Source organism: Trypanosoma cruzi, genomic scaffold (assembly GCF_000209065.1).
Source record: "Trypanosoma cruzi strain CL Brener 1047053516903 genomic scaffold, whole genome shotgun sequence".
Taxonomy (NCBI): domain Eukaryota; phylum Euglenozoa; class Kinetoplastea; order Trypanosomatida; family Trypanosomatidae; genus Trypanosoma; species Trypanosoma cruzi.
Window position 1 is genome coordinate 1 of NW_001849439.1, and position 15,255 is coordinate 15,255.

Consider the following 15,255-nt stretch of genomic DNA (forward strand, 5'->3'; position numbering starts at 1 on the left):
ACACACACACACACACACACACACACACATAATCTTCCTCTCTCCTTCTTTGTTTATTAATCACTCGCTCAGCCTTCTTTTTCACTCCGTTTCATGATCCTTAAAAAAAAAAAAAATTCAATATCCCGCCTCTATTTCACCCAAAAAAAAGGTCCAACGTCCCATGTGCAAACCTCAACGACGACGATCTCGACGAAAAGCCACACGAACCGAACTGCTATTCGACGATGTACTACTGCTCGAGGTATTGCTACTACCCCCGCTGCCGCTGCCGCTGCGAGGGCGTTTCCGCTCCTGAATGTTCGTACTGCCATTCCAAGACGCCCCTCCCTGCAGCTGAACCTTCCGAATTGCAAGCATTTCCTCCATGCTACTGGCCGTTGTCATCGCCATGAGCTTTTCCTTTTGAACCGGGTCTTGCAGAAGTCCATCATAAGCAGCATCAATAAACTGACGCCGCGCAACAGTGGCTCCATCCACGTGCAAGATACGTGAGAGCAACGTGGGACGCCGCGCAATCTCCACGGCGTCCGGCAAAAATTCCTGCTCAACGCCCACAGGCGCATCAAATAAAGCCGTTAACGCCATATACGCATGCGTAAATACAGAAGTGATAACATGGAAACTGCGTAGTGAACTCGCAGCATTATTTTGCACACAGCCTGGATCTTCTATCATCACCTGTGATAATCCCTGCGAGGAACTTTGCCCTGTCGGACTGCTAGGTGTTAAGGCAGACGTTTCACCACGTAGAAAGTATCGACCGCCGTCCAGAAGAGAAATACCGCACTGGTGATAGTTAAAGTACATGCCATAATATCGAAAGAAATCCACGAGTAGTCTTCCAAGGCCGGTGTATGCCCGCTCCTCGGGTCGCTCTGTGTAAATCGGGTGATTTTGAAGAAAACTAATCACTAGCAAGGTTGTCGCGAAGGATCCAAGGCCACCGTGATACGGCTCGTGCATACCACGTTGCTGCAAGAAGTATTTCACCAACACTATCAATGGTCGTGCCTCGGGAAAGGAGCGAAGCATGTCTGCAACGATGGCAGAATTCCTCTGGCCATCCTCGGCGTTGATACTGACGTCCACATCCAGCAAAGAAAGGCGGTGCTGAAATTTCACTAATGGGACCTTCGTCTTTAGGATAAGTTGGGGATATGCGGCGTGGCACAATCCTTCACGGCTAATTTCACGTGCTAACGCCGTTAGTGCCTCCTCCGTCGGTACGGGAACTTTCAGAATGGACATGTCTAGATCCGACAGCGGCAACAATAGACCTGTAGACATGCTACCAAACACAATAGGCTCGCAATCAGGCCAAAGACGTTTGGCTATCGTTCGCACCTCCATCGCAATAATTCTTCGCATAAAAATCTCCGCCTCTGAGGGACGAAGGTACTTCACAAAGTCGCATACCTCCTGATGCAGAGCGATGGCAGCGTTTGACGCGTACCCGCCGTGCGTGGTGTAGCGTTCCACACTCCAAAGCGGCACCACACGCTGCCGCGTCAAAAGTAAGTCTTTCGACTGGGAACGCAGCGATTGCGCGGATGAAGATTTGGGCACTACCCGCCCATCTCGACCCTCCTGCAATGTGAGCGTGGCTTGTAGGTCACTCTGTGCGACGTCGGACAGCGCGCTAGAGGGAGGAAGAAAACTGAGAAAGTCACCATGGATACCCACGCCCTCACCACCGTCATCACCACCGCCCAAAAGCTTCTTGACCCCCACATCTTGCGGCACGTGTTCCTCATCCTCCACAACGCTCGTCTCTCTCTCCCCGACGGATAATGTTGCTGTTCCTGCTGCTGGCGTTTTATGCATCGCTTCCTTTCCGTCCTTCCTGCTAGGAGCAGCGGCACCACATCGTTCCCTTTGTATGGTATCTTGATGTTGACGGAGCTTTTCTGCCAACTCATGCGAGATGGGTGGCACCAGAGGCACGTCCGCCTCCTCCATCATCAGCCACTCACCGCTGAAGTCGCTGCTCCTCTGCTGAAAGCGAGAAAACAAACTGCACGCTGGTGCCGGGGATGAACTGTTCGGCACATTTGGTGTGCCATTTAGCGACGTCGTGTTATCATTATCCTTATTGTCGTGATCATCGGTGTTATTATTTAATTTGTTATTGTGTTTACCGTCGGTGCAGGTCGGTGTGTCATCCGAGGTGACAACCGCCCCCTGGGAAACAACAACACGTCTGCGGCGTTTCATTGCCCCTCCCCTCGCCCCTTCATTTGTCCAATCAGAAACACACACACACACACAGAGAGAGAGAGAGGGTGTGAGAGAAAGAAAAAAGAGAAGTGTATGCGTAAAGAACAGCTTGCAGTTGTTTAACTGCGACAAAACAAAAAGGCGGAAGAACACAAACAAGCAAAAAAAAAAAGAGGTCACCAGTCACACTTCCTCCTCCTTCAAAGATAAGCCTACAACGGCTGTCAGCATCGACGTCTCTTCCAATCATTCTCTTTTCTTCTTCTTCTTCCACTTCCTCTTCTTAGGTGTTTGTTTTTTGTTTTTTATTTTTTCGTATTTTTGTGTTTTTCTCGTTCCTTTCCTCCCCATTTCTTCCCTCCGTACATTTAAAACTGACGACACGACAATTATGATAAATCGGGCTTAGAGCCAGCAAAACAAAATAAGGAAAACAATAATTACATTCGGAAGTAAAAGGAAAAAAAAAAGAAAAGAAAAAACCAACACACACACACACACAGAGAGAGAGAGAGAGAGAGCGTGTTATTCCCCCCTCCTCCTTCTTCTTCTTCCCACACACCCCGCTCATACACGCATACGAGCATACAGAAGGATAACAAATTTAAAAAAAAAAAAAGTAAAATTAAACATTGATGTAAATAATTTTTTATCTTCCTTTTCTTTTTTCTTTTTTTTTTTTTTTAAGTAATTCATGTAAGAAATTTTCCCGCTTAAGTTTGGAAAGTTATATTCCCCCCAGTTTTGCTGCTTTGGTGGGGATGTTCTTTTTTTTTTTTTTCTTTTTTTTTTCCTTTGCCCATCTTGACTCACATCCTACTAAAGCAGCTTGGGTCGCTAAAAACCGGCCACATGTTTGCTCCAGCCACTCGTCTCACACAACAGACACGTACGCACACACACGCGAGCGTATTCTCAGATGGTGGTGAGAAAGGGGTGGAGCAACAACTCCTCGCAGCTCGGTCGATCCTCCGGACGAATTCGAAGACACAGAAAAAGAAAGTTCTCCAGCGCAGCAAACAAGCGCATTCGCCGGCAATGCTCGGTAGAACCTGAAATGTCAGAATCAGGAATACTTGCGGCATCAGCCTCAATTTCCGTCTCATCCCCGACTTTTATAATCTCCAGACGTCTCCTCTTCTGTAGCTTTACATCCTCGGTGAGAGAAGCAGTCACATCGATCGCTTCTTGACTTTCTGCCTTATATGCCAACGACCGCCTCGCCTCCTCTGCCGCCTGCACCACGCTTGGCGGTAGTGGCAGATCCTCACGGGAGGAACCAATACGAAAAAGCACGCGGAGTTTATCTCTCGCAAGATGTCGCCATGGGGCAGCGCCCGTCACAAGCTCCATCACAACACATCCAAGAGACCATACATCGCCTGCGGTACCAATGCGATGACGCTCAAAACGGATCATTTCGGGAGCCATGTAAACCGCCGTCCCACGAAGCTCTGTGATGGCATCGTCTTCGGCAAGAACGGGGTACGGTGGCGCTGCAGCAGCCTCATGCGTTTCACTGGATGCAGCTCCAGAAGCGGCACTCATGCGCTCCTTCCGTCCCTCATAAAATGACAAAACAGTCTGCCCCGGTGATTCACAAGATTCGGATTCTGCCTCACTTCGCCGCAGACGCATGGAGCACCCAAAGTCTGCAAGTCGCGCGTCCCTCTCTTCCGTCACGAGAATATTTGCCGTTTTTACATCCAAATGGGCATACCCGTAAAAATGAAGAAAGTGAAGGGCCTCCACTATTTGCCTCGTAAGTCGCTGCACCTCTTCTATGGGAAGAGGCGGCATTTCAGGCGATACAGTTTTATTCCGTGAGGCGGCTGAGGCAACAAAAAAGGTAACCGGCGTACGTGAATATGCCAAATATGAACATCCATCACTACTTTCCAGAACACTCTTGGGCTCTTTTATTTCTTGAGAGATATTTTTGGAAACAGATGACTCGGAGTCAACCGGTTCAATCGTTCCACTAAAGCTAGGCAAGGAAGCAGTGGACATCATCTTCGAGGACATCACTGAAGGTGTACTTCCTCTGGAAAGCATGTAGTCTAGTAATGATCCCCGTGGGCAATATTCCAAATACATAAGAACAGAGTGGCCCCTTTTCTCTGCGCCATGAAATCCGACGATCCAGGGCATACGATGACGTGTTGCTACACTTAATACTTCCAACTCCAACTCCAACTGTTTTAGTCTGTCTCGCAACTTTGGTTCATTAGAATTAAATTGCAGCTGCTTTGCTGCAAGAACCTCACCTGTTTCGGTGTTCAGGCACTCGTAAACTTTCCCACAACATCCACCACCCAAAAAGGCACCAATGCGAAGCTCACCCCTCTTTCCTGCGACACCTTGTAGGCGTGGTCCCGTGGTTGGTTCTAATGGAGGAAGTGGGGCCAAAAGAAGACCGGTATTGGCCCTTGAATTATAACCCCAGATGTTTGCAAGCGGACGTCTAAAATATCGTCTAACTTCCTGCGAAGTTACAGATAGCGAATGTTGCCCAGATGATCCAAGAGAGCCTGTTGTGGCTGTGCTGTTTGGCGTAACGACAGCATTTCTTGGGGATAACTTTAACGGTGGTAACGTGTGGGTATCAATGGTTCGCAAAGCTCCATGAGCGTCGTGGTACGTCAAAGACAATGAGTATGTGGAGGCACCGTCACCCCGGGGACGCACAAAAACATCATCCACCCGACGATCGTGTTGCTGGGGAGTCGCGGAGACCATCCTCTCCGTTGCTCCCGCTGATACAGGCGGTCCTTGATGATGCGGCAGTGACTTGTCCCGTTGCGAGAGGCCGACAGCATCAGGCCCTTCATACAAAGACTTTCCCAGAAATTCTTGAGGATGACTCTCAGATGTGTGTAAAACTGCAGCGGGTTCAGGACCCTGGGATGCCGTGAGGGCTTTCGTATCACAACGGTGCCCTACTGAACCGCGCAGCTGTTGCTCGAGTCTTTTTTCAAGACTGCGTAACCTTGCCTCAAGCTGAACATGCCTGGTACGTGTGTCCCACGTTTCCGTGCTCATTTGCTCTCCGCTGCATCCCTCGGTGCATTTAGAAGAAGAATGGGGAATGCTCAAATTAGACAAAACATCGCTGGCATTCCCTCCCACCTCCACATCATGCGAGCCTCTTATTGCTGATGTGTTCAGTCCCGTGCTCGCTCCCCCATCAGGAGAGATAAAACCAGGTTGCGGAATCTCCCACCCTTGTGAAACGCCATCCAAAGTACAAGTGTGGTTGGATTGCACATGCGGCAAACAACTTCTGTCAGCTGCTCCAATCAAATGTGAAAGAGTTTGTTGTAAATTTCCCCCCGAAACATCATCCGTCTCTCCAAACTGCCGCTGCCAATCATAACCGCGTGGTCCGGGTATACATTCCTCTCCAGAAACAGTGGGAAAGTCGGAGGCGCGGCCGACCACGCACTTAGGAGATCGAGCCACCGGTGAATTGAACGCCTCTTTCACTCTGCAATCCCTCGCGTGTGCAAGGGCATTCTTCACCCCAGATGCTCTAGTCGACTTTAACGGCGACAACGTTTTCCAGTCAATCCCGCCAAGATGCGAGCCTACTTCCCCATCACTAAGCGCCGCCGTACTGGCACCGTTCCCTACTACTGACGTCACAGCCGGAGTTCCTTCGCCAGAAAAGACGATTTTAGGCGTATCAAGACCGCTGCTGTTGCTAATACGCCCGCTCATGCTCCGAAAGAAACAATGCGTGCAAAGTGCCCCAGATGAAAAGCTGGCCACCGACGAAACCCGCATCACCGCGGCGGATTCACAGAAACCACAGACGGTGGCGCAGTTTTGGCAGCGATGACCACGATGCGGTTGCTGAAAGCTCGGATTTGAAGATGAGGGCAAACTCAGGCTATCCACGTCAGCGTGCAGAGCCTCGCTCATCTCCGCCGCTACCTCAGACAACACATCCTCCTCATCCTCTTTGTCGGTAAGCCATGGCGTCTTTGTAGACGTACAAACAGCGGTCAAAGCCGCCGGGCGAAAATTTTTTCGGTAGAAGTCCCGTCCACTACCACTTCTGCGTTGCCTAAAAAGAATCGGTGCCCCTTTCCAACGCGGAGAGCCCGTCGATACATACACAGCAAGTGCACCGGCCATAGCCGTCACACCGAGAGAAATTAAAACTGTTGGGTGGTCTGCAGAAAAACTGCCTACGGCGGTGCATACAAGAGCCACATAGGAGCGGCACTGCGTGTACCATTGACTCCTCTCCATTGCCACCACTAGTAACGACAATAAAATTTAAAACGTACACGTAAGCTTTTTTTTTTTTTTTCTCCTTCTCTTATCTTGTTATTTTAGTGGCCAAATATGTTTATATAAATATTATTCGTTAGGAAGGGCGTATTTATTTCCCCAGTTTCTGAATGACGCTTTATGTACCTTTTCTTACTTTGACTCTTTCCTCTCCCCCCTCCCTGCCGCCCCCCTTCCCCCCACCTTCCCGGGTATATTAGTTACTCTGAAAATTTTCTCGTTTTTGCTGTTTTTTTGCTTGGTGTGCGCACTCCAGCCTTGTCCCGCACGCAGCCGTGTCCTTACTCCCTTGTCTTTATCCTCCCCCCTCCCCCCTTTCGTCGTTGCGTGTGTGTGTATGTGTGCGTTGCACCCCCTTCTTCAAGAACCACTCGCTCACTTTTGAACACAATAAAGAAGTGCCCTCCTCCCTAATAAGCGTGCGGATAAATGGAACTATGTATACAACGCCCTGCTCTTCTTCGCTGACAAAACTCTTTGCAGCCTCACGCACTCTTCACGACACACAAAACTTTTCAACCCTATATATATATATTTATTTATGTATTTAATTTATTTATTTCTCACCACCACAGAGTCAACTCAGCAGTGCCAGTACGAAAGAAATGAGGATTATTCACGTGCCGCCTCAGTAAACCCTTCGAAACGACGTGCGCGTAACAATAAATTCACCCAACCGCGTTTTTCCCCCTTCCTCCTCCTGTATTTGTTTTTCGCCTCGGCAGTCCTGCCTCTGCCTTGTAATATTTTCCCCCCACCCTCTCCTACGCAAACAAAAGCAATGCGGCCGGACTCAGGTTCACGCCAAGCACGAACGAAATATATAAATAAAATAAAAATAAAATTGAGGAAAGCCAGGGAACAATAACAATAACAAGAAAAAAAAAAAAATTGGTAACCGTAATAATTACCGATGTAGTAATTTAAAAAAAAAAAAAAAAAGTAAGTGTGGAAGAGGAAAAAGTGTGTCCTTTTTTGTTTGCGTGTATCTGTGTTAAAGCAGCAACAAAAAGAAGAAGTCCTAACAGATATGAGCGGCTACAATCAAAGGAGCCTTTGGGTGTGGTGTATATATGGGATGGAAGTATCCACGGATGCAAAAGCAACACAAATAATGCCGGCAGTAAAAGAAAAAGAAAAAGAAAAAGAAAAGAAAAAAAAAGAAAAGGCATTTCAAATTGCATGTCATTGTACACGGGCGGCAGTGGTGACATGAAGGAAAGGGAGACAGTGGAAGGAGAAAAATATTTGGCAAATGAACGTCAGAAAATAAACAAAACAAAAACAAAAACAAAAAGAGAGAATTGTGACTGGTCGCATCAACGGCATATCACCACCTCATTTTCCGCCGCTTCCTATTCGTCGTTGTCGCCGCCGGCTGCACCCTTCTTCGCTGCCTTCCTCTTTACACGCTTCACACGCCCCGGGCGGCCGTTGCCGAACGGTGAGGCGTCAGCGAAGGCAATGTGATGCTCGGAGCTCACGCGGACGATAAATGACGGGATGGTTACAATCTGCTTGGCCACCGCAATGTGGCGCTGTAGAATGAGCACACGTGCGTGGTGGACAGACTTGGCAAGGCCGTGCTTGAATACCACGGTCTGGAGGCGGCGCTCGAGAATGTCGGGGACGGTGAGCGAGAGGACGTAATCGAGTTTGTCCTTCTCCTCCTCGAGGAAGCCGTAGTCGTGGCAGCGGCGCATGATGGCGGAACCCTCCAGCTGCCGGCGCGGGTGGTTCTCCGGCAACGTCAACAACAGACGGGCGGTACGACGCATCTTGGAGAGCGTCATGTTCACGCGCCAAATCTCACGCTTGCAGCGAAGGCCGTACTGGCCGCAGAGTTTCATCTCGCGGTCAAGGCGTTCCTTCTCAAACGGGCGGCGTGGCGCCTTCCAGACACGGTTGAAGTTGTTGTAGTTGCGCATAGTGCTGGATGCGTATGATAACCCTCCTCTTTCAAGTGAACATCGCGTAGACGGTTTTAAAAGACAAACCAAAAAGAAAAAAAGGAAAAAAAGAAAGAACAAATAAACAAACAAAAAAAATTTTCTTCTTTTCGTTTCCTTTGGCTTCACCTCCCCCCCACCCAACCCCCCCACCCCCAGTTCCAAAGAAATAAATAATAATAAACGAGATGTGATGGAGCAATGCTGATGGGTGTGCGCCCGCACATAAAACCCGTCGTCTTCTTCTTCTTCTTCTTCTTTGTTGTTGTTGTTGTATACTTTTCTTTGGTCCCGCCCCTCTCACGAAACATTTAAAAAAAAAAAAAAAAGGGGGGGGGGGGGGTGGAAAAAAAGGACTTGAGCTCCTCTAATGCCCTCTGACTGGTGAAAAGCAGGCACCTCCGCCCCTCCTTCGCATTCAGATGCGTGTATGCATGACACTGGGTGTATTTGTATATTTATATTTATTTGTATGTATTTTTGCAAGCCTGCATCGCCACTTTTAACTCTTTTTTTTTTTTGTTTGTTTGTTTGTTTGTTGTTTTATTTTTCTTCCGCCTAACGTTTCGCCATCTTTTTTTTCCCTTTTCTTTTCTTTTCTTTCTTTCACCTCCTCCTCCTCCTCTCTCTCTCTTCGTCCTTTTATTCTTCTTCTTCCTCCGCCCCGTTTCTCCTCAAACCGACGCACGGAACGCGGACGTTTTACTTTCGAACGAACTTCATATAAAAGAGAATGATATCCATCACCAGCAACAGAAGCAGCACAAGCGCCTTCACTGCCCATTCCTTGTACACGCCTATGCGGATGTCACGAATGGCTCGCCGGGCCCCGCTCAAATCCTCCCGCGTGCCATCCACGCTGGCCAGTGTGCGGCCAATTGTCTCCTTCTGTCGGCCTAACTGCTGCAGCGTCGCGTAGCCCGTCTCGTTCGTCGCCTCACTCATCCGCAACGCCCGTAACAAATTCGCATTCGTGTCGGCAGCCAACTGGCCGCTGCGCGTGACGTTCGTGCGATCATCGCTGCCCGCCGCACCGCTCGTGTCGTTTCCGGCATGATCGTCCTGCGACACCGCCTCCCACCCCCCTCTCTGCATCGCCAAGCAGACCCCGTTCCCTTCAGCTTGGTTGTTCCCTAACAATTTTCCCTCTCCCCCAATAAAAGACTGCAACAAAAGATTAAAAAAAAAAAAACGGCACCGGTAAACAGGTATAATAATGACACAACTGATACAAAACATGCCTCTTTCTCTCCCTCACTGTATGTATATATATATACAGGTACATATTTACAAGTAGAAGTCCTTTTTTTTTTGGGAGGGGGGGGGGGGGGGGAGGGGGCAAAAAAATGAATCCAACGCCGCCGAGAAGCGAGTCAAACGAGGGCAGCACACATACGGACAATAAATAAAATGAACATGACAAGAACACAGTCTATTTGCTGCCTGCTTCGAGGTCTTGCTTGCAATAAAAAGAAAAAATAAAATAAAAGAATGAAAAAGCATTCATGCCGCCCATTTTCTGTGGTCCCTCTTGGCATCCAGCAGAAATAATAATAATAATAATAATAATAAAGACATGCATGCATACATATAAGGCGTCAAAAATAATAAATAAATAAATAAAAATAAATAAAAAAAATAACTCTTACATTAAAAACCATAAAAAGAACTAAAAAAAAAAGCGCATGGAAAAACCCACCAATGACGGAAGACAACTCAAAGAAAAAAAAAAAACATCAAAGGAGTACGACTCCGTAGCAAAAAAAAAAAAAAAAAAGGCTTCTTCTTCGTTCCTCATTTGTACATGTCCACACGTGTTTTTCTCGTTTGTTTTGTTTTTGTTTTTCTCTTTACTCGCGCCGCGGCTTTTTTGTTGTTGTTGTTGTTGTTTTTTATATAAACATCCCGTAAAAAATTGTCCCCTCCCCACACATATATGTATATACAGACGAAAGGGAAAAGGAAACATTGTTACTGCAGAACAAAAAAAATATATATATGTATATATGAGTTGTATTACTTTCGTCTCAGTGATGCATTTGGGGGTTCAATTGACGCAGACGGTGGTGCAGGTGTCATCATGAGTGGGACCCGGAGATTTGGAAGCCTGGACTGAGGTCTATTCGAAAGACTCACCTTCCTCACACTAGGAGTCAGCCCAGTTAGTTGCGACTGGGTTATAGCTGGTGTCGTCTTTAAGATCTCACCTTCTGAAGAGGGGTTTGACAAAGCAAATAAAAATTTCTGCGGTACCGACTGCCCGGCCACTGTGCCAACTGTTCGGGCATCGCTATGGTTACTACTCATAGGCACAAGGTCTCTGGGTGATGTGGAAATATGTTTGGGTTTTGTTTGGATTTTATCAGGTCGTTGCTTTCGCTCCGTCCCCACACCAACAGCAGAACCAGTGGCAGGGGTAAAAACAGCGGTGGGGGCCACAGTCGTACGGTCCGGGTGGACCCTGGCGGGAATGACGGCTTTGAGCGAGTTGGTGTCAACAGGGCTGCGGGTTTCTCCGCTCTCTTGTGGTACAACCGTCGTGGTCCCAGAATTTGGCTGCGTTCTCTCAGGCATCGACTCTTCTGCCGACAGGACTCCAGTTAAAGGGGATTTTTTCTGTTGACTGCTAGCGGGAGGACAGACAAAACCATTGCCACACTTAGTGAAATGAAGTGGGGAGAATTTGCGGCTCACCGACAGACCCGCCATCAACTTTGTTGGTTTTGGAGAGGACTGCAGCAGCTCTTGAAGCGCCCGCAGCAAAGTTGTGCTGCCGTCAAACCGGGAACTAAATGACTTGACTGTCAACTCCCCCAACACCTCTAATTGGGGCCATGATCGAAGATCTTCAAGGAAATTCCCCAACTCAGCATGTCTGCGGTCTGACATGCTGAGTGGATTATAATTTTCACCCACCCGCGACGTTTTAGGGCTATCAGCGTTGCTACGCGTACTGTTCAAATTCCCTCCTGTAGATGTGATGGAAAAAAACGTCACAAACTCATTGATAGTGATGTGCGATAATTCTCCTCCATCATCAATGTCAGTTATGGAATCTTTTGAGAGTCCGTGGAGCATGCAAGATGGAAATGACATCGAAGAATGTATATCTGATCGGGTATTCAAAAAAGCATCCAGAGAGCGCGCCATGGCCAATCGCCTTCCGCCAAGACGTATGGCGCTAAATATAATTTTCGACTGCTCGGTTGTAAGTGGCTCCCGCATGTGCCGGCCCATGAGTTGTATGGCAACATTCAGTTGATCGAATGTAAGTCTTCCATCTCCGGTACGGTTAAGGTTTCTAAAATTTCTTCGCAGTGCACTCAGTGAGCCGTAGTCAAACCCTTCATGCAGACGCAAAAGCGCAGGATAAATCCAAAGCGCATCCATAATGCTCTCCTCCACAGTACTCATAAACGGTCGATTCGCGGCATGGCTTAAACCCGGACCCGAGTTCCTCTCATGTGTCCCCGTACTTTCCGGCGTACCGGCCGCGACAATTGGCAAAAGAGGTGTTTTTTCATACAACGTTCCGTCGGACTCTTTCTCTTGGCCATTTACAACAAAAGCGTCGGCAGTATTGCTCGGGGTAGCCATCTCCACGCCTGCATCCGCCTGCCGTTCGCCGCTTCCGTCCACGAGTGACGTCGTGACTAATGAAATGATGGGCGGAGTGACGGCCCCTTTTCCCTTTGGCGGCTCGTCCCTCCATTTGTCCCCGAACGAGAAAGCAAACTCCGTGTCGAGCGAAATACTCGTCTCCAGCAACACGGCCCCCGCCTCTTCATCCACAAGAGTTGCCTCCACAAGATCAACAAGGTTGCCCAGTACCACGTGCCCGCACTCCTCCTGGTCAAGATACTGAAATAAGGCGTACATGGCATCATCCTCCAGCTTAGCCGCCACACGGGACTCTGAGCGAAGTATAGAGACAAGAAGATTGAAGTCAATCTTCAAAGAACGCCACGCTTCAATAGGGCATGAAGAACCCTGTGACTGAGTCGCATGCAGCTCGGGGCTCTTCGAGGATAGCAACGACCTGCTCCTTGAAGTGCCGTGAAGAGATGCAAGTGGTGTTACACCGCCCCTGCTGTACGCGGAATTCGCAGTCTGGCATTGCCCATGCAACGGAGATGACGCCGTTGTTGCCTCGAGGACATCGGTGTTGTCCAGACGGCTAAGCAAATCGTCTGGTAAATCCATGTCCCCAAAGACGCGGCGCACACACGCCACCTGAAAAGGCAGTAAGTACTGTGACGAAAAAAGTGCGTCAAACCTCCGCAGGAAAGATATGTACCGCACACATGGCACCCCGTCCAATTCTTGTTGTGCAGCAAAAAACCTGCAAAGATAATACCAGGGAAGGTCAATTTCCAAAACACTCCGCATAACCCCACACCATTCTATCTTGTAGATGATGCCACTTTGACTATAATCAGCCGCAACAAAACCAGATAGTATAGCATACCGCTTCCGGAAGATAATCCCAGCTAATATCATAAGCACATTCAGGCGAGAATTTAATCTCCGCTCCACAGATGTATCATATGCCGCCGTGTTGTCGGCTTCCATATCATCCTTGCCCTTCTCTAGGCCGTTCTTTGTCATCTTTAAACCCTCAAACTCTCTTTTTTTATCCGCAATCGCACTCGTTCGCTTTTCATCCGGTTCCTCTAGCGGCCTCCCATCCATTGATTTCTCCTCCTTTTCGGTGGTATCACCACTGTTGCCAACAGAAGGCATAATTTCATGCAGAAACTCTTTTGCTGTATACAAGTCTGTATCAAGCTCATCATTTTGTACATACCACGTGTGGAAAACAGGATGCAGAGAACCCTTTGAAAATACAGCTATCGCTCCACGGTTGCCCGCGACGCCGCAGTAATTCGATGCACTAAAAACTGTACAGCACTTGCCATTATGGATGAGCTCAAACCCCGCCTGCACCTCCTCGTGCGAGCGAACCAAAAGCCGAAGATTATTTTGTCGGAGAAACTCCTCCGTGAGGGGCGCAAGATACTCCACTCCGCATCCGCGTTTACTTGTGCGCCAGTGTTCGGCCTGGTGTCGCAGACCCAACTTCCGTGAGTGAAGCCTTTCTACCGGATCGTTCCAGAGTATATCTACAACAATCTGCTCATCTTCTGTAATATCCCCTGCTGTAGGGATGTGTCGCATACGACCCAGCGATTCAATGCGCTCAAGCGTCACTGGAACCCGCGGCACTCCACCGTGGACAACGAGAATCATCCCGTCCAGGAGTGTCATCAGCGGCATTGCTTCATAACTGTCAACAATCAGCTCCAGAAGCCGCTTCGCATCCTCCATTCCGTACTTGCCGCACACCTCCGTCTCGAAGCCGTATTCGGCATTGACGCGTGTGTCCTCGTGGTTCCCGCGGTTAATAAAAACAAACGTCGGAAAGGCACAAAGAAGGGCAAAAATATACAAAATAACTCCCATGCCATTCGACCCACGATCCACAAAATCCCCGTTAAAAACTAAATAGCGGCGTGGGTTCGGCAACCCACCGGTGAGCTTTATTGCCTCACAAAGATCTTTCATCTGTCCGTGTAGGTCCCCAATCACCACAGCAGCGCCGTCCTCAGGTATCGTCACGCGCTGCACAAGCGGGCGGGCAGCCAGAATACCGACGGCCATGGAGATAATTTGCTTCGCCGCTTCAAACTCCACCACCTCTCCGGATGTGATCGTCTTGGCTAAAGCCTCAAATCTTGAAGCGGAAATGCATCCCATCATAGGTGCCACATAATTCATGAGACGATGCGACGACGTTGATTTTGGATTATCACCATGAACAGCAAGTTGCACCTTGGTCGCCCGCTTCTCGCGGTACAACTCCACGGCCCGCCATACAAACTTGAATGAGAGCTCTTGAAAACGCTCTTGAAAAGCGGCGTTGCGCCAGAGGTCCTGAATACAAATCAGACGGTCCCTCAAATTATCCGGGAAGGATAACGGCTGCCTCAAATACAATGGGGCACCTGCAGACGAAGGCTCGATGGATGACGAAAGTGGCGGTTTGACATTTTCTTTCGCGGACACCACATTATCGCGCTTGTTGGGGTCACACAATTGTTTCGAAAAGGCTCGCTCGGCATCCACCTTCAACTTGTACGGGCACATGTCCCGAAGACATGGTACCACCATTTCCCCGCAGAATGTGCAGCTTTCTAATTTACAGTTCCTTTTGTGTTGTCGCATGCGAGACGCCTCCACGCGTAAGTTGCACCGTGCGCACTTCACCCACTTGCCCTCCTCAGAGCAGTTGCTCAGGTGGGCCGCGTACTCTGACACGGGAATCACCATCTCACACCACTTGTTTTCACACGTAACGAGTCCAACGCCATTCTGCGTGTACGCGTTGATGAGCCCGACAAGACACTCAAATGGATCCTCCGGCCGCCTCCTCGCCAAGACGTCAAGCCACTTGTCCATCAGCAGCCGCAGCCGGTAGCGGGCAAGATAACTCTCATGTGAGTCACCAAAGAAGAAACCCATGCTTGATACCGCACGTCCACCATAAAGTGCTAGTGTTGGAAATTTAAAAATAAATAAACAAATGGCAACAAAACGCAGCAATTTATTTTTTTTAATCCAAAGAAAAGAAAATAAATAATTAATTAATTAACAATTAATAAACACAACGTCAGCCGCAACAATCTTCAAGATTTATTTCATTGTGGCTCTGACAGACTTTAAGAAGATAGCAAGAAAGATAATAATAAAAAAAAAAAGCCACAAAAAGTAAAAGCACGCACACGGA

General features: G+C 48.6%; 5 protein-coding genes across 5 annotated transcripts, besides 23 other annotated features; all 5 read right to left on the reverse strand.

The window, feature by feature from the left end:
• Positions 1-29: a microsatellite.
• Positions 1-15,255: part of a sequence feature (heterozygous, non-Esmeraldo-like haplotype) that runs on past the window's edge.
• On the reverse strand, positions 175-2,217 carry Tc00.1047053508543.10 (DNA polymerase sigma, putative; the record flags this gene model as incomplete). Its single annotated transcript, XM_812243.1, has 1 exon — positions 175-2,217. One exon carries the CDS (start codon positions 2,215-2,217, stop codon positions 175-177), a length of 2,043 nt encoding a protein of 680 aa, XP_817336.1.
• Positions 2,477-2,505: a microsatellite.
• Positions 2,722-2,741: a microsatellite.
• Positions 2,821-2,850: a sequence feature (AT_rich).
• Positions 2,866-2,905: a microsatellite.
• Positions 2,985-3,017: a microsatellite.
• Positions 3,136-6,477, reverse strand: Tc00.1047053508543.20 (protein kinase, putative; the record flags this gene model as incomplete). The annotated part of the gene is made up of 1 exon (XM_812244.1): positions 3,136-6,477. The coding sequence occupies one exon, from the start codon at positions 6,475-6,477 to the stop codon at positions 3,136-3,138; it is 3,342 nt and encodes a 1,113-aa protein (XP_817337.1).
• Positions 7,044-7,081: a microsatellite.
• Positions 7,337-7,408: a sequence feature (A-rich).
• Positions 7,439-7,461: a sequence feature (AT_rich).
• Positions 7,645-7,686: a microsatellite.
• Positions 7,795-7,816: a microsatellite.
• Positions 7,875-8,447, reverse strand: Tc00.1047053508543.30 (40S ribosomal protein S9, putative; the record flags this gene model as incomplete). Its single annotated transcript, XM_812245.1, has 1 exon — positions 7,875-8,447. One exon carries the CDS (start codon positions 8,445-8,447, stop codon positions 7,875-7,877), a length of 573 nt encoding a protein of 190 aa, XP_817338.1.
• Positions 8,506-8,567: a sequence feature (A-rich).
• Positions 8,707-8,728: a microsatellite.
• Positions 8,979-9,008: a microsatellite.
• Positions 9,044-9,071: a microsatellite.
• Positions 9,072-9,144: a sequence feature (CT-rich).
• Tc00.1047053508543.40 (hypothetical protein, conserved) lies at positions 9,171-9,707 on the reverse strand (the record flags this gene model as incomplete). The annotated part of the gene is made up of 1 exon (XM_812246.1): positions 9,171-9,707. The coding sequence occupies one exon, from the start codon at positions 9,705-9,707 to the stop codon at positions 9,171-9,173; it is 537 nt and encodes a 178-aa protein (XP_817339.1).
• Positions 9,782-9,807: a microsatellite.
• Positions 10,015-10,040: a microsatellite.
• Positions 10,075-10,106: a microsatellite.
• Positions 10,339-10,358: a microsatellite.
• On the reverse strand, positions 10,485-14,990 carry Tc00.1047053508543.60 (hypothetical protein, conserved; the record flags this gene model as incomplete). The annotated part of the gene is made up of 1 exon (XM_812247.1): positions 10,485-14,990. The coding sequence occupies one exon, from the start codon at positions 14,988-14,990 to the stop codon at positions 10,485-10,487; it is 4,506 nt and encodes a 1,501-aa protein (XP_817340.1).
• Positions 15,098-15,131: a sequence feature (AT_rich).
• Positions 15,190-15,255: part of a sequence feature (A-rich) that runs on past the window's edge.